Source organism: Polyodon spathula, chromosome 21 (assembly GCF_017654505.1).
Source record: "Polyodon spathula isolate WHYD16114869_AA chromosome 21, ASM1765450v1, whole genome shotgun sequence".
Classification (NCBI taxonomy): Eukaryota; Metazoa; Chordata; class Actinopteri; order Acipenseriformes; family Polyodontidae; genus Polyodon; species Polyodon spathula.
This window is the reverse complement of record NC_054554.1, coordinates 20,318,398-20,338,055: the sequence shown is the minus strand read 5'-3', so window position 1 is coordinate 20,338,055 and position 19,658 is coordinate 20,318,398. Positions and strand designations below refer to the sequence as shown.

General features: G+C 38.2%; 1 protein-coding gene across 1 annotated transcript in view; it reads left to right on the top strand.

The window, feature by feature from the left end:
- Positions 1–438: 438 nt before the first annotated feature.
- Positions 439–19,658, top strand: part of LOC121296195 (carbonic anhydrase-related protein 10-like) — a 201,598-nt gene continuing 182,378 nt past the window's right edge. The window contains exon 1 of the mRNA XM_041221473.1: positions 439–858. Within this exon, the coding sequence (XP_041077407.1) occupies positions 798–858 (61 nt within the window). The 5' untranslated portion in view covers positions 439–797. The remainder of the gene's footprint in view (positions 859–19,658) is intronic.

Here is a 19,658-nt window from a genome sequence, read left to right as displayed (position 1 = left end):
AAAAATATTTTGATAACTAAACGAATATTCATAAAAAGTGGAGTTACCGTAATGCTTTCTAGCTCTGCTTTGAGTACTATTGGAATGTGGTATTGTCGTTATTTGGCTTTCTAGTCGTACGGTAATTGGGTATGATTTTCTGCAGTTTAATGTGCAAGAAACTAGTGCTAGATTTATTATTATTATTATTATTATTATTATTATTATTATTATTATTATTATTATTATTATTATTATTATTATTAAAGTAAACTAAGTAGGATATTCTCTACTCATTGTGCAATGTGTGAGCGAAGCACGCCCCCTTGCAGCTCATATAGACTTCGATCTTGATCACTGTTCTGTGAGCAATATTGGCGGGGGTGTGACATGGGACTGCAATTGATTGTTTACAGGATCTTACAGCTGAGGTTACGGTGTGCTGCTTAATAGCTCCTTAAAATACCATTTATTATACTGCATTTTCTCGTTACAGGACAGTAAATGTGACGGTCTAGGAAGTGGTCGCAAATTTAAGGGGCAGGATAGCATCCTACGAAGAAAAACCAAATCGAGTTATCCTAAATTTTGTTAATTCAAAGGATATTTACTTTTCTTCCCCACTTTCTTTCTGGAGACCAGTACATGGAATCTTTGATTTGAAGCTTTGCATGATGTTTGTAAGAGGATTCTGACATGTGTTGTCAGGTCTGGGAAATACCTTCACAAAGAAGTATAGCATCCGATTTGCTGGAACACTTCAAACTGTGACATTGATCTATTTTAGCGCGTGATGCACTTGGAATGAAAAACAGAGAATGGAAATTATTTGGGAAATACTTTTTATTCTTCAAGCCAGTTTCATTGTCTGCATATCAGGTAAGCTGCTTGTAATTGAATTGACAGCCGCATTGCTTTTTAAATAGATCGATTGAGTCCGTGTTACAAGTTAACACCACGTAGTTTGTAATGGGAAAGTTAATATCCAGAAACATGTAAAAGTGAGTTTAGACAGGGTCTGCGTTTTAAGAGGTATGGTAGATTATAGCCAATTTCCCAGGCAGCGCTGTCACCTTTCATTGTGATCTCAAAGAGTATTATTAGGTTTGACAAGTAAGGTCGACAGAATGAAAATTGAAGAACTTTTTTTTTTTTTTTTTTTTTTTTTTTTTCCCCCGGAGAGCTAATATATCCAATCCAAGAAAAAAATAAATGAAATTTAAATTCGCACCAGAGCCTGTCCAATTAGAAAAGACATGACCGGTGCCTTTAGTTAAGGATTACAATTTATTCTAAGGGAAATACTCTTCAACTTCAAAAGCACAGCCTGCCAATTATTCGATCATGTCAGTCATGCCAGAATTATTATGTTGCATGTGCAGCCAAGGAAGACTCCATGTCAGCATGTCAACACCGCACACATCAACAACTCTTTTTGTACAGCACTTACTAAAGTACACTATTACCTATAGTACTTACCTGGACATCAATATATCGATTTATGATACTTAGTATATTTTATAGTGCATGGGAAAATACACCTAAGCGGCGCCATGCAATATAGCAGATGTTATTTTATTGACTGATTGAAAGGCGATATCATGTTTTTTTTGTTTGTTTGTTTGTTTTGTTTTGTTTTGTTTTGTTTTTTTTTTTGTTTTTGTTTTGTTTTGTTTTGTTTTTTTAATACAATTTAAAATAGTCAAAGACGTGATTATTTGGTTTCTCATTTCAGAAGCAGTGTGCACGGTTGTGTTTGTCGGCTTATGAAGCATTATTATTTTACATACAGTAAAAAAAAAAAAAATCTTACTGTACTGTAATATGCGTAGGGGTATATCCTTTCAGGCTTTTCCCAATGTCCTTTCTGGGTGATGTAAAATATTAATCAAGTAAGGGAATTATTCGTGTATTGTATTGTTCCTGAAGCAGCGTTTTAGAGTACAGATGGAAATAGAGGAAAACCATCTATCCCTCCAGATTTCACTGTCTGCATTAACATCTCTGCCCTATAACGACATTTTCTTCAGCATATATTCTTTTTTAACCTTGTTTAATTGATTATATTTACATTTTACATAAGCCATTGTGTTTTCCTTTTATCTGCTATGGCCAGTTTTTTAATGTTAATCCATTTTACATTCCTTACTCTGGATCACCATCAGTTGAACGATGCACCTTGGTTAATTTTAGTGTGATCTAACTATAAATTACTGGTAATGAGCAGCCTTTGGATACATGGTCGAGTATGATTATATCATCAAGTATGGTTCATGAAAAGGGCCACTTACACTTTTCTTACCTAACTGGCTCTGTTCACAACATAAAATCACTACTTCTACAAGAAAAAAAAAGGAAATATAACAGGTTATGTTTACAAGCATTGCTTTTCAGGTAACCAAACGTTACATAGTAGAATATGGTAGAACACCATTTTCATTAAATATTTAACAGCACTGTGTGTTTGTTTAGAAAGATTCATTCTACCACCGCTAACACTAATACCTTACTTTCCTGTATTGTATTGTGGGCTCATATAAAGGAAGCATACTCTCAGTTTTGAATTAGGGATTTGGCTGCATTTCCCAAATTAATCCAAATGACAGTAAATAGTGCACATAGAAAATGCAATCTCAGCCTGCTGAATTGGTAATGCTGTGATTATGTCAGAGATGAAGTCATGCAGCAGAGCTGAAGAGCCATATGAAACCCTTGTTTTTTCTGGAAAATTCTTATAGGCAAGCTATCCCTGTAGGAATCTCCTGTAAGGAAACACATTCATAGCTTCTACTGTATGCACTCCTTTAGTGAATAAATTGTCTAAAACTGTTTCATTTCATTATTTAATGACATCAGTTTTATGAAATGGGGTGACTTATTCTTTGCTAGGATCCAAGCAGCTGTAATTTTGCACTGTCCCAATTAAAAACTGATACTAACAATAGCATTGTAATTCATACTGTATTCTGCAATTTTCCTGTTCAGAATCAATGCACAGTCAGGGAATGCTCAAAAGTGCAATCAGATTATTGACAGTAATGTGACTGGATGGTTTTGCTTGTTCTTTTGTATTATTTGAACTGAAATGATTATCAATAAAGATTACATAATAGACAGCGCTTATCTATATTAGCAGCACACAACACTGGTCAGTTACAATGGGCGGTGCAATATTCCATGTGAACTAAACATATCTGGACTATGACCCTCTTTGCATGCCATTCACATATCGCTGTGTAGGTCACTGATATTGTGTTGCCTGTAACATGAATAGGTCTTTAACACAGAAGATCATTTTCTAGTTCGAAACTGGTGACTGCTGCCTGTGTCTGTATAATCATATTCTGAAGAGACAAAAAGCGAATTCCCAGCTACAGCTTCAGTCACCACGTGTTCAGCTTCAGTTCTTCTAAGTGCACACGTCACATTCCGCTGCCAATAAATGAAAAGATTGGGATTGTGACTCAGCTTCAGTGTCACTGGGTCCATAAAACAAATATGAGTTTCTTTCATTTAGCCTTGGTATTCCTTGTCCTCCATTTCAGGATCTTAAATCGACTTCCTTGAGATTAAGAGCTGTTTAGTAGCAGTTTCAAGTTACATACTTTCTGGTTTGCTTTTGAGATCCATTAGAAGAGTAGTGAGGATGTATTGGTTGCCTGTCAGGTTGGGGTGACAACACAAGATGCCAGTAAATGGATGGTGTTATGTATATATCATAGAAAGATAAAAGTCTTACATTGGAGAAGTTTGTATTGATTCTTTCTGAGAGTGTTAAGAGTCTTGCTTTCCTTTGAGATCCATTTCCGCTTAAAAGCCTGTGGCAAAGTGGGTAACAGTGTGCAGGTGATCAATAATCCGACCGACAAACAACGATAATCCAGGTGCAATGAACGTTTAATTATATAATCGAATGCCTGATGGCTAACAGCAGTAAACAATAACAATGTTAATGAAGCAATACAGTGGTGTGTTTTGCTTATTTACAGTCCCGTTTCAGTTCACCCACTCGTAACACATACACGAACACAAACATCGGTTAGTTCTTTAGTGACAGCAAAAGTGCAGTGTTGTTGATCTGGGTTTAGTGCTGGCCTTTGGTGAATGCTCCAGCTTGCGTTAGCTGTCCATATAAGTACAATACAGTATTATTAACAACAAACAAAAACAAACAAAACACTCACGTTTCACAGCAAAGGTTATCCTTCTGGTCATTTAAAGTAACCATTCACAAAGGAACAGATCATATCACTACATCCCCTTTTTATAACATCACCCATGACCCCTTGGTCAACGAGCACACCTGCTCCTCCAATCCGTGGATGTCACGCCGTTTCCCGTCGGGGACATTGAGCTCGTATACAGTAGCTTTGCCACTGTTCTAGATAGTCGACTTCCACCTAACCCTGTGTATAAACTGTCGTGCCATTTAATCCAGGGTATTCTGTTCACTTTATGCAGCTGCCTCGCAGGTCAGGAGGGAGATCTAACACCAAGAATCATTTGATCTGTCATAAAGCCTTATACAGTATATTTGAAAATTATGTGTAGTGTTCTGGAACCACATTGTTGAACCACCCCAGCTGTTTTATGGTGTTTGGGGATGTGTTACAAGTTTCCTGTTTAACCACTCACTTACATAAAAATTGGTATACCTGAATATTATTATTATTATTACACCGTGTAACCTTTTTTTTTTTTTTGTTCCTGGGTAGTAAGTGTTATTTCCTAATTGCTTATGCCTCAAAAGTATAGAAAATGGCTATTATTCCCCACAAACTTTGCTTTTATGACCAGGACAGTGATATTTTGAAATTTACCTATTTTCCAGAACATTCCAGATAGATTCAGCGCTGAGTAAACTTGGAGTAGCTTCTAGAACTTTCTAGAACTTTCCAGTAATAAAAATAGTAGTATAAATACAGGGGCCTTAAGCCCACCAGTTCAGTTTAGTTCCAGCTGCCTAAGTGGATACATATCTGCATTTTTCTGAGATGGCATCAAGATGCTGCAATGGTGGCATTCCTGATGGGTCTCCAAGGTGGTTTTACCAAGTTTCCCTGCTATCTTTGCCTTTGGGACAGCAGGGACACCAAGGTGCACTACCACAGGTGGGACTGGCCACAGCGGACCAAGTTCTGTGTGGGGAGGAACAACTTCAAGTGGGAGCCACTGGTGGACCCCCGGAAGGTGCTGATGCCACCACTGCACATCAAATTGGGCCATATGAAACAATTTGTCAGAGCTCTAGATAAGGAGTCGGCAGCCTTCAAGTACCTTCAAGACTTCTTCCCTAAGTCGTCTGAGGCAAAGGTCAAAGCCAGTGTCTTCGTCAGACCACAGATAAAGAAGATCCTGGAGTGCAATGAATTCCCCAAGAAGTTCACTAGTAAGGAGAAAGCGGCTTTGAACAGCTTTGTCGCAGTGGTTCGGGGCTTCCTGGGCAATCACAAGGCCGAAAACTATGTGGAGCTGGTTGAGACTCTGGTGAAGAACTACGGCACAATGGGCTGTAGGATGTCCCTCAAAGTCCATATCCTTGATGCTCATCTTGATAAATTCAAGGAGAACATGGGAGCGTACTCGGAGGAGCAAGGCGAGAGCTTCCACCAGGATATACTGGACTTTGAATGCCGCTACCAAGGACAGTATAACAAGAACATGATGGGAGACTACATTTGGGGGCTGAGTCGTGAAAGTGATTTACAGTATAATCGTAAATCTCAAAAAACTACTCACTTCTAAATCTTTTGTAGTCATTTTTGTATTACTTTAGTATAAATACATGTTAATTTGGATTCATATGTTGTTTTTTTCTGACTTTATGTGAACAAAAAGACACAAATTTGCCCGTTTTCTCATTGTAAATAGGTAAATTTCAAAATATCACTGTCCTGGTCACAAAAGCAAAGTTTGTGGGGAATAAAAGCCATTTTTTATACTTTTGAGGTATAAGCAATTAGGAAATAACACTTACTACCCATGAACAATAATTGTGTTACATAGTGTTGTTATTATTTATTTATTTATTTATTTATTTATTTATTAGCAGATGCCCTTATCCACAGTGACTTACATTTGTTACAATCTAATGCAAGTACTGGTAACTGGGAATATGGCTTAACACTTGAAGCCCTGCAGCAGTCATTTTGGCTTTAAAATGTAATTTTCTCCAGTCGTGTAACACATATGGGGCTGCATGTTAATGTACCTTTCTGTCCGTATGTATTAAACATTCTCACAAAGCATGAAATGCGGGAGTGCAGAAATAAAGGAGATAGATTACATTATACCTAAAAGCCCCAGGAGCAGTCGCATTGACAGCCACACAGAAAACAACTGTGTTTTGATTATACAGAACGGTATTCTACTTTATTATTTGTATTTACCAGTCCGCAATGTGTTTAGCTGTAATCAGATTTGTCTCTACTCTCTGCTTGAATGAATGACTGACAGTCTATTGTTTTCAATCAGAATTTTGAAGGCTGGCGCCTGCTTGCCAGCTGCGCTGTTTTGGTCAGTCAATTAGCATCGGAATTAGTGAAAATAAATACCAGAGACCATGGAGTTTTACTACGCAACAAAATATGGAGTTGATGTTTTGGATCAGATGGCACGAAAGTATTCTGTGAAAGCTGGCTCCTGACGGTGGCCTGTTCAGGTGTGTTACAATGTATTGGACCTAGCATCCATCAACTCCTGGGTACTTTACAAAGTGCACAGAGAAGAATTTACCAAGGAGAGAATATATTTTACAGTTAGCACAGGAACTTTGAAGAAGCATTTGGAACAGAGGGACTACCAAGCGCGTAACCACAGCTGAAGCTGGCAACCCAGTTGAGAGTCACAAGAGACGCCAATGCCAGGTTGGCAAGTGCAATAAAAATAAAACTTCTGACAGCTGTGCCCCGTGCAGAAAGACGGTGTGGAGAAGCACATTATCTATGTTGATTGTGAACAGCCTTAGACTCAATTTAAAGGAATACCCTTTTTTTGAAAAAAAGAAATATAAATTAGACTTTTTTATAACTTATTAATAAACGATACGCGAAGATATTTTACATTTTTAAAATTTAAAAAAAAAATAATTATTATATATTTATATTTATAAATATTTATACATGACATAAAACTGTTTGGACAGACAAGTTTACAAATTAATATTTATAAAAGACAAAACTAAACATGTGTGTGTGTGTGTGTGTGTGTATATATATATATATATATATATATATATATATATATATATATATATATATATATATATATATTATGCTTCGGTTGTTCAGTTGTTTGTGGTGTACGCAATAAAAAAATTTTTACGTCCGATTGTTTCTCCTTTCGTTATACTATTTACAGAGTTTTGAATACAGCCGTCAGAAAGACTGCTGCGGGGCTTCTAGGTATGAGTATATCTCCTGTCTTTCTAGCGTTAATATATTAAACTAATTCTATCATATTTTGTATTTTATGTCACAAGTATGTCAACGGTAATAATACATGTGTGAATAAACCAGTCTTGGAGGAAAACACCAGAAGGACATATACAGTTAACGAGTATTTTAAATGCGGAGAGGGAGTTAAAAACTATAGCGTGATATCTTCCTCCAGATGAAACTGTGGTTTTAAAAATTAGGAAAACATCTCTAGCCTCAACAATGGCTACAGATTTCAAATACTGCCACCTTGTCAGAGGAGAACAACGCTCCCCTCACCTATTTCCTATAATCAACAGTGACAATATAATTTATTTGAATCACGTTTGGTATCATGTCCATTTTCATGACCTGTGCTTCTGACCACAGTCGAGTGTAATCAGGAACAGAGTGTTTTCAAATCTCAGGTTCCAGTCTTAACAGCGCCTGGTGTGGACAATAGCATCTTTCATATTTGGGAAATAAAAAATAAAAAAGTCAAATAAAACTGATCATTTACACTGTGTTATGTGTTTACACAATATTATCCTAAAGTCTCACACACAATATAATGTAACAAATATTTAGTTAGAAAAAAGTAAAATTCTGTTCTGTTTTATTTGCTGTCACAATATACAGTGCACTCTCTTTATAAAAATCACATCCGTCCCGGATTATTTGATTCTTATAAGCTTATATTGATTTTTAACCCTTTGCGGTCCTATGCCGAATCAGACATTAGAATTTTCCCTTTCCGGACTGATGTGGGACCCTGTCCGACAGCATCAAAAAGTTTTTTCTCCTGAAAAAGCAAAGAAAACTTTTCAATGGCTGAGTGAGACCGATAGGAGCCAAGAGAAGCCAAAATAAAAAGGGGGGAACTGAGTAATACACATAGTGACTGCACCACAGAGATAGCACGGACATAAACAATCAAGATAGCTGCTTTTGCATCAAGTGCTCAAAGAATATCATGGACATTTGCCAAGCTTTTTTGAGATGTTATAGTAATAACATAATGACTTGGATCGCATTACTGAGGAGCTTGGTGATAAAGCGAGTGACCAGGTGATGATTTATCAGTATGCACAACTATGAAGAGGTATGTGATAAATGAACAATGGGTGGGATGGGGCTGGAGATGCAGTACTGAGTGTCCTGTTGATATGCAGTGCCTTTTAAACCTGTTTTACTGTGAAAAAAAAGAACAACTTGTAAAATAAACAGCGCATGTGAAAATAAATTGAACCTGACTCCCCTGACAGGCGCTGAATAAATGGACCGCAAAGGGTTAAAAGCGGACCGATATGATTACAGTTAGCAAAAGCCTTCCTCCGCACATCAGCAGTTTAAATGCAATGTACATATGTCAATGGTGCTCAATCACTGAGGACTCAAGGCTGCAGAATCCTGTTTACTACAGTATACTTGGGAAGCGATCATCTCATAAGGGTGCTTAGTTTAACTGCCGTGTGGTATTACATGTAATGACCTTTGAATTAAAATGACATTACAGTACAGTATTTTACTATTAGGACTACCAATGCATTTAAGCATCTGTGGCTTGCTTTTTTCAGTTGATGAAAATGTTTTATTATGCGGCGATGCAAAGCTCCGCAACCCCCCACTGCGCCGCTACACAATCCTTCTCCCTCTACATGCATATCACACAATAACAGTGCTGTGCTCAGTATGTATTCAATGAATGCGATTCACTTTCTTAAAACAAATTTTCACTAAAAGAGAACACAAAAAATTCCTGTGCAATGCAGTGGCGCGTCTTTCTTTTTCTTGCCACGTTGACACACAAACTCTACTTGCTTTTTTTCTACTGGGAGTCACTGCGGACCAGGGACTATACGGCACATAATCAAATTCAAATAAAAAAAAGCTTTATTGGTTGTAGACGTCATTGCATTTGATACAGTATCGCATTACAGGCAGTCAGTTTGCCCCGAAATGATTTTTAGAAGCGGATTTGGCATGGTTAGTATAGGAATGATTTTGTCCCAGTGGTTTTGATCACTATATGCTGTTGATTCTTATATTAGTAATTGTTATAAATGGAGTGCACTGTATATTGGTGTAATTATTATTTTTTTTACAATTATTATATTAATGTTACCATAGCCTAAAGAAAAAAAAAATTAAAAATTAAAAAATAAATAATAAATAAATAAATACGTAGGTCTCCCTTATAGCCTGTACTGCTGTTTGTAATGAAATTCAGGACATACCTGACCCTTTTCCAAATTCTGGTTAATAACAAGGAATCATGGAATTACAACTGGATACAGTCTTGAAAGTGAACCCCTGGTCTTAATTTATACAATTCAAAAGTGTTTTCATGGGTTTCTAAAAATATAATCATAAAATATTAACTTGTAAACTATTGTGTTTCATTCATTGGTTACATCCCAGGTGACACCTATTGCCAGTAAAGGTTTATATTGCTTGGTGCCATCAGGGAACACACACACATAGCTGTAATACATCCATACTCTGTAAAGTTGTTACTCTTGCTGGTGCACTTGATTAAATCTTTGTGGGTAAATAAATCTACTGGTAAAACCTTCTGGGGTAAACAGTATGCTTACAATTGACAGATTGCACATTAAAATAAATATACAGCAACACCACTTGCAGGGCATTTAGCACATTATAGCTCATTCTGTGCCAATGAATGAATCCAATTCCAGGAAACGGGTGTAGATCTTTATCCACATTACTGATGAATCACAATGTAAAGTGATTGATGGGTTAATTTAATATTTATCAGTATTCTCTAAATATGTTTCCTCTAGGACTGTGGTTAATCTAAAAATGTAATGAATACATGCTACATTTTAAAAATAAGATCTGGTTATAAAACAAATGATAGTAGTTTCTGTAGATTTATTGGAGCAATTTCCAAGCTGCTCTTCATTTTATTAATTTGCTAACAAATAAAAACAAATTCTATCATTTGTATATGTCAATATACCTAAAAAATACATTTAAAATAGTTAATACACATATATGTATCATATATGGACCCAAGCTACCAATGTCTTGCTCCAGCAATATTTTATAATTGATTGTGTCAATGGAAATTGTGCTATAAGGATAGTTTTCTTACTGATTCTGATTCGTCATCAAAGCTTAATTTTTATAGTCATTTGACATAATTGGGAAATGATTCATTAACTCCCTTGAGAGGAACTCTTGGAAGCTTAGGCTGAAATTCAGGGGAGGGATTATTGAATGATTGTTCTCCTACTTAGTACAATTGAATAATTGTCTCATTTGATCCCTCCACAAATGATGTATAAATCATAGCAAACTTACCTGGGCGTTGCTGCAATCCTACAACTGCGTTCTCGATCCAAAAAAAAAAAAATTTTAAAAATTAGAATTTGACTTGGAGCTAGATTACGATGACGACTCGTTACCACAGGAAACCAACAATGTCTAGGATCTGTCCTAAAACCAGATTCTTCTCCAAAAAAAGAAAAAGGAACATCCAGCTTCAAGCAGACCTGTTCAGCAAGAATATAATTCTCTCCTCATTCTGCAGCCAACCACAAGTGAAGAGACTACAACTTCACTAGCAAAAATCAAAAAAAATGCCATGACTAAAAGGAAAGAAACCCCTATAAGGGTTGGCCGACTCTGAGATTACCACAATTCCTTTATGCAAATAAGATTCCAGTTCCCAGCGGTTCAAGCAGGAAAGTATTATTCGATTCACTTTGTAAATTCCTGTCTGCCCAGCCTCCAACCACCACTGTGAATGACAATAAGCCTCAAATCAAGCCCTGCACAATCAATCAGTGAAAGCAATCCAACAAGCATCACCCTGCAACAGTTTCTGCTCCACCAGTTTCAATTGAATAGTGCTTCCTTCTATCAACAGTACTTCACTCCATTCCTGATGCCCAGCTCACCCCACCTGCAGCTCCTGCAATGGATTATAGTCACTTTACAGTCTCCACTCCTGCCAACACATATGTATGTGACGGAGAAGTAATGAATCTTGGTTATAAATCTCTCAACCGATCTGTGAGGGCGCTGTGTAAAGGTAACAGAGTGCCCTTGGTCTGACCACTCATTCAACAGGAAAGGTGGAAGTCGCTCATCTAGAAAGGGGGCAGAGCTACGGTACACCAAGTCATCGCCCCAGAAGGGTAGCGATGCGGCAACCACAAATTGGAAGAGAAACGGTTGCACTCGCTGACTAAGAGGGCGTGACAAAAGGGGTCGTAGCTAGGTGATCTGTTCCTTTTGTTATGGTTAAGGTCGAACCGAAAAAGGAGAACTGTAAAATAACTGTGAGTGTTTCGTTTGTTTGTAGTGTCTAATTATACTTGTTTGTTCTTGTTAGATGGCTAACGGCTAACCGGAGCTGTCGCTTAAGGCCAGCACCAAACCCAGACAACATTTCACAACTGTGCAAGTGTAAATTGCATTTCACCACTTGCACTTTAGCACTCACTCTGGATCGTGTGTGTGTCTTTGTGTGTTCTACTGTGTTTTTACTTTCGGACTGTGTTTACTCTTTCGGGACTGTAACCCATTGTTTTGAAACAGTGCAATACACATTACTGTGTATTGCCTGGGATAATTATTTGTGGTAGCCAGACCGGGATTATAAATAAATGTTTCTGTTTGGATTGTGAACTTTGCTGTCTGTTTTCTGTTTTGTAATCACATCACCTCTACTCCTGCGCACTGCAAACCACTTTGCCACAATATACAGTGCCTATAGAAAGTTTACACCCCCTTGAACTTTTTTCACATTTTGTTGTGTCACTGCCTCAGTTTTATACATTTAAATGAGGATTTTTTTCCACTATCTACACACCATACTCCACACTGTTAAAGGGGGAAAAAAAATTTTATTGAGAAAAGTGATATATTAAAAATACAAAACTGAAAGATCATAATTGGATAAGTCTCCACCCGCCAGAGTTAATACTTGGTGGAAGCACCTTTGGCAGCAATTACAGCTGTGACTCTGTTGGGATAGGTCTCTACCAACTTTGCACACCTAGATTTGGCAATATTTGACCATTCTTCTTTATAAAACTGTTCAAGCTCTGTCAGGTTCCTTGAGGAGCGTTGATGGACAGCAATCTTCAAGTCATGCCACAAATTTACGATTGGATTTAGGTCAGGGCTCTGATTGGGCCACTCAAGGACATTTACCTTTTTGTTCCTTAGCCACTCCGGTGTAGCTGTGTGCTTGCATCGTTGTCATGCTGAAAGGTGAACTTCTGTCCCAGTTTCAGCTTTCTTGCAGAGGGCAGCAGGTTTTCCTCAAGAACTTCTCTGTACTTTGCTCCATTAATTTTCCCTTCTATCCTGACAAGTGCCCCAGTCCCTGCCAATGAGAAACATCCCCATAACATGGTGCTGGCACCAGCATGCTTCACAGTAGGGATGGTGTTCTTTGGGTGATGCGCTGTGTTGGGTTTGCGCCAAACATAATGTTTTGCATTTAGGCTAAAAAGTTCCATTTTAGTTTCGTCAGATCACTAGAAAACTTTTTATCACATGGCTACAGAATCACCTGAGTGTTTTTTTGCATACTTCAAATGGGATTCAAGGTGGGCTTTTTTGAGTAATGGCTTCCTTCTTGCCACCCTACCAAACAGGCCAGATTTGTGGAGTGCCTGGGATACTGTTGTCAATGGCACCCTTTGACCAGTCTTGGCCATAAAAGCCTGTAGCTCTTGCAAAGTTGCCATTGGCCTCTTGGTAGCCTCTCTGATCAGTCTCCTTCTTGCTGGTCATCTAGTTTGGTGGGACGGCCTGATCTAGGCAGGGTCTTGGTGGTGCCATACACCTTCCACTTCTTAATAATCATCTTGACCATGCTCCAAGGGATATTCAGGCCTTTGATATTTTTTTATACCCATCCCCTGATCTGTGCCTTTCAACATCTTTGTCCTGAAAGCACCTTGGTGCTCATGGTTGAGTCTTTGCTTTGAAATTCACTACCCAGCAGAGGGAACCCATAGGAACTGCTGAATTTATCCTGAAATCACATTAATCACTACAATTTACTACAGGTGGAGGCCACTTAACTTGGTGTGTGATTTTGAATACGATTGGTTACACCTGAGCTAATTTAGGATTTCTGTTATAAGGGGGGTGGACACTTATCCAACCAAGCTATTTAAGTTTTTATTTTTAATTAATTTTTTACAAATTTCTAGAATTTTTTTTTCACTTGGAAGTTGTGGGGTAGGATGTGTGGATAAATGGAAAAAGAAAAATTAATTCATTTTAATTCCAGGCTATAGGGCAACAAAAGGTTGAACATTTTGAAAAGGGGTGTAGACTTTCTATAGGCACTGTATTTTTTTCTCTGCATTTAACAATCAATTTCAAATTAAAGAGAATTTCTGCCATTGAATCGTTTAGTTAAATCAAAATTTCCATGCCTCAATCCATGTCCTCTGTGCCACCACATCACTCCCATGCCTCTGTCTATGACCATCGACTCCATAACCTCCATGCCTCTGCTGATGATTTCAGCGCTTTTACCCACAATCTCATTGCAGCTACCAACAGTTCTGTTTAAATGCCCTTCATGCCACCGTCCAGAGCCGCCTTGGCCTCCAACACTAACAAATATGTTTCCAATGCCCAGGACCCAGCTTCACCAAATTACTCCCAGTGTTCCTCCCTACACTCCCAGTAATGCTCCACCGTCACCCTTTCCTGGGCCAGATTACTCAATGTTCAAATAGGTGTTTAACCTCTAATTAATTTGAATGTGTTTACATGCAGAAACTTGCAAAAAAGGGCTTCAACAATGGTGCTGTAGTGATATGCGCACTGAATATTGGGATGGATTCTTCTATCTATATTTTACCATCACCATCGCAAGTCAGTTTCTGCTGCTAGGGATCCCCCTCTTCCCAAGAGAGATCCTTCAGTCATGAACAGGTTTTTTGCAGTTGGTGAATAATCATTTTAAATGTCATATATATATATATATATATATATATATATATATATATATATATATATATATATATAGTACCAGTCAAAAGTTTGAGTACACTTGCTGGAAACTAGTTTTTTTTTTTTTGATAATTGACGTTGTATACGTTTCTGTAAATCCTTGAAAATGAAAAAAACATGTTACAATATACAAAACATAAGGAATATCAAAACAATGTTCAAGAAAATTGAAAATCTCTCTAAATCTTGGATTCCTCAAAATAGCTACCCTTTGCCTTAATAAGAGCCTCACAAACACAAGGCATTCGGTTAACAAGTTTCAGCATGAAATCACCCGACATGTCTTCCCAGCTGTTCTGCAGCAATTCCCAGAGATGCAGGGCACCTGTGAGTAGCTTTGCTTTGACTCTTCTGTCCAATTTGTCCCATACAAGTTTTATGGGATTGAGGTCTGGAGAAAGGGCAGGCCAGGTCATTAGATTGAGTTCACTTTCCTTCTTCGCCAGATAGTTCTTGCACAACTTTGAGGTGTGTTTCGGGTCATTATCTTGCTGAAGAATGAAAGACTGCCCAACTAGCCGTAATCCTCATGGATTGGCATGCCTCTGAAGTATGTTATGATAGCCATGCTGGTTGAGCTTATCATGGACTTGGTAAAGATCAACAACCCTGTCACCAGCAAAGCAACCCCAGACCATGACACTGCCTCCTCCATGCTTGACAGTGGGAACCACACATGCAGAACTCATGCGCTCACCCTCTCTGCGTCTTACAAATACTCAGCGGTTGGACCCAAATATTTCAAATTTTGACTCATCGGTCCAGAAGACCGACTTCCACTCATCAGATGTCCAGTTTCTGTGTTTTTTGGCCCAGGCAAGTCTCTTCCTCTTATTCTGCACTCTTAACAATGGTTTCTTTGCAGCAATTCTTCCAGTTAGGCCAGCTTCATGCAAACAGTTGATGTTGAAACATCTGTACTTCTAGTAGCATTTAGCTGAGCTTGTATTTCAGGGGCAGTTAATCACCGGTTTCGCAGACTTGTTACTTGAATGAACTTGGTCTCTGATTCTAAGGTCACCCTTGGCCTGCCTGATCTTGTTCGATCCTCATGAGTGCCAGTTTCTTCAAACCGTTTGATGGTCTTGGCCACAGCAGTTACAGACATTTGCAAAGTTATTGCGATTTGTCTTAAAGATTAACCTTCATTTCTTAAAGTAATTACAGACTGTCTTTTTTCTTTGCTTAACTGAGCGTATTTTGCCATTTTCTGTTTCCTTACATTCAGGAATGAAACTTGTACCTATGCTACCTATATTTATAGTAATCATGGACCCTCACCTGTTAATAATAATTGGTGACAAAAGGTTAATTAGATAACATGCTAGTTAACTCAGAGAACATCTAACAAATCTAGACACTTTTATACTTAGGCCAGTGTTCTAACACCATGTTATACACATTTCAAATTTTAACTGACTTGGGCTTCAGACTGAAATCCCCTTGCTTCAGGTGACCATTTCATTGAAATTGACAAGATTGACATTTTCATTTAAAAATTTAATTTTTAATACAATTCACTTATGATTATCAGCTTATATAAGTACACATATAATATCATGAAATATGAAGTGTTTATAGGCAAATTTATACAGTTAAAAGCATAGATAATCATGAAAACCTGGTTTCAAGCAGGTGTACTCAAACTTTTGACTGGTACTGTGTATATATATATATATATATATACACACACACACACACACACATGCATACCCATACATATGTGCATATTTTGGTTAGTTGCCTCTATTTTGGGTAAGTGTTTTTGATGCGCTGCTACACCTTGTTCTTCTGCATACACTCATAATAATTTAATTTCAGTGATCATCGCAAAAAAAACACTCAGTACTGTATCTACAGCTAAGCCCCACCCCTTGTTCACTGTATTTTTCACATATTTCTTTATAGACATGCTGTAACAGGGCGAGCAGCCCTGTACAGTGTTTATTTTAGAACAGGGTCTCCCCCTCCGCACCTGTGTTATTTTGTATTTGTTTATTATTTTGTATGATGGCTCAGTGGTGCATTTTTGTGTTATTATTTTAAAAATGTATTTATGGATAAATGACGGCGAACCGCTGTACGTTTTGTTTTGCAGCGTGGATGGGAAGCCCATCCACGTTAATAATTAAAACCCGTGCAGAAGGTGGCCATCTCCCGATTAGCAATAACTTAATCACTTAATTCGGGAGATAAAAAGCCTGCAGCTCTCCATGTTAGAGGTGGGTGTTGAGAGGATGAATGAGAGCGAGCGAGGAGTGAGAGAGGAGAAAGTAAATTTAAAAGAATAAGGATCCGTGAAGGCTACTGCCCAGCAGTACCTTAATTTATTTGTGGTCGTGATTTATTTTGTTTAATTGTTTTATTTCTGCTCTGCGAGCAAGTGTTTTTGTTTGTTTAAATATTTTATTTATTTTTTGTTTACTTTAAATAAAACGGCACCCGCGCCACTGCACCATACCTCTGTTTTTGTTGTGCTTTCTTCTGGTCTGGGTCACCGCAATTCTGTTTCCTGTCACACATGCATGCTGATAAATCCTCTCGTGATCACTCGTTTTATCTCCAAACTCCTCAATAATGCGATCCTAGTCATTATTTTATTATATAACATCTCAAAAAGCTCTGCAAATGTCCGTGATATTCTTTAAGCCCTGGATGCAGAAGCAGCTACCGCCTTTGTTATATCCGTGTTATCGCTGTAATGGGGCTATGAGAAACGCCCTTTTTTCAGTTTCATTCGGCTCCTGTCGGCCATTGAAAGGTTTTCACAGCTTTCTCCGGAGATAAAATGACTAGAGATCTGTGCTTTACGTCTTTTCGATGATGTTGGACAGGGTCCGACATTGGCCTGGAAAGGGAAAATTGTAATGTCGGACCTGGTCCGACATAGGACTGCAAAAGGTTAAGAATAGACTAGATGCTACCATGAACAATACCGTATAACCCTTTGTGACAAGCAGGCTGTAGTGGTGACGTCAGACCCAGAAGAAACATACAGTACTGCGAGGTAAAATGTGAATTGCGCTATTTAATAATGAACAAAATAAAAAGTTTTAAACAAAAACAGCACACGGCACTTGAGGTCAAAATAAACAACAAACAAAGCAGGCTAACACTAAACAAACAGTGGACAAACAGATAAACAAACACGGTGAGTCAAAATAAACAAACAAGTATCGTGCTTATCCTACCAGCATGCAATAACAATGGTTATGAATTACTATTGTTATCATTTATTACTTTATTTTATTCCTGCTCTCTCTCCCATTCACTAATCAACCCAGAGTGAGTGAAACATGTATCTATCTATACTGTTGTGCCAGGATTCAATTACTAATTCATTATTCACTTGTATGTTGGCACGTGAACTAATTTGTGCAATACTGTACTCACACATTATTACATACTTTAAATGCATGTGAAGTGTTTGTTCAATCCCTGTGCCTAAATACAACTACTGTACTGTATATATTTTAAATCACTCGTGCTACACAGACCCATTTATATCCCTTGCAGCAATATCTATACACCAACATTAACACTCCAGACACAACACATAACACATAAATACACACAGGCGCAGGCATCTGGCCACACCCTTCCTATGACCATAAGAAGATCTTTAGTTAGCCACATGGTGGCAGGGCAGTCAGTTTAGCCATGGATTCCCAGATGTTTAATTTCCCCTATTAACTTGGTTAGGTGTTTTTTGGACCACGCTTGCATCAAAGCAAGCAAGCATAGGTTGGCCGAAAGGCCTTTTCTTGTTCTAGAATTTATGTTCTATAAGAAGCAACATTCTCCAAGATCCAAACGCTTCAAGAAACTGCTTGCCAGTTGCTGATCCAGTTAGCCTACCAGTTCCAGACTTCCAGAGCCTAATCCTATAAATAACCTTCACGGCCATCTACTCTCTTCAGCTCGCAAACTCATGATGAATTCCTTAGCCCCCCGGACCCTTGCTTCATACAATTCAGGTTGCAAACTCCTTCAATCCTGTTCAGCTTACCATCTATCCTGCCACATTGTGTCTTCTGATCACTTTATGGTCTTCATCACACAGTGTCATAAAAAAAACTTCACCTCCAGCTAGCTACAATAAAAGCATACCTATCAGTCATTCAATTCAACCTAAGACTAAACGGAATGAACTGTCCTTCTCTCACTACCACAATCATTTTTATTATTACGTGGAATTCAAAAATCCTCCCCCAATCCTACCACAGCTTGTCTACCAATCACTTCAGTGTGTTATCTACACTAATTTCCAAGCTGAGAAATGGTAGTTTTTTCCCCTTACATGACCTGCTCATGGAAACTTTATGCATGATAGTGTTTTGGGTTTTTACGAACTAGAGAACTCACATGCTATTCTTCTTTCAATCCAGCAGCAAATCTTTCCATCAAGGACCTGTACATGACAGAGACTTACTTACTATCTTCTCCATCTCCACCTTACTTCATGTAGGTTTCTCTTCCACAAATTTTTCAGGCCATTCTTTCAGGATTGGAGCAGCCACTTCAGCAGCCAAAGCCAGACTTTCCCATCACTGGCCAAACACCTTGGCAGATGTGCCTCCAATGCTGTAAAACAGTATATTTAGAACTGCTTCAGAAAACATAGTTGTTGCTCAAAGAACTGCATCAGAAAACATAGCCATTAGAGTTTGAGGGGTTGGGTATATTTTATATCCATTTATGTTGTTCATTCCTGCACTTAAGTGAAGTTGGCAGATTCACTCAGTTTTGACCTTTGGGGGTGGGGGTGGTGTGGGGGCGTGGCTTCATCATGGTCCACACTGCTGATCCTGGCGTCATCAGATCAGTTCCTCTTTCAGAGGGTGGTAGATTTATTCACCCCTTAACAGGCAGGATCAGCGACAAATAGCACACAATCACTTCTCACCCATACAAGCAGATCCTGACATTGAATTACTTGGATTGCTGAGCTTTGGGGGAGTTTACTAAGCACCCCATCATGGTATATTTTATGTTTTCTCTTGTTCAACTCTACAGTATATGAGCCATTCATGAATAGCAGCATCCTAAGAGAATGGCTTCCATGTTGGTGTAGTGGGACATAGGTTTCAATGAAAGAGTCAGCTTGTTTCCCAGCACCTAGTACTACTATATACATTTAATGGAGACAGTGGAATTTCAAATAATGTAGTAGACTGACATCAAGTACCGTAAAACTTTACGTACTGTCCCCCCAGCGTTTATTTACAAAAATCTTTGTTCCCTACTGGG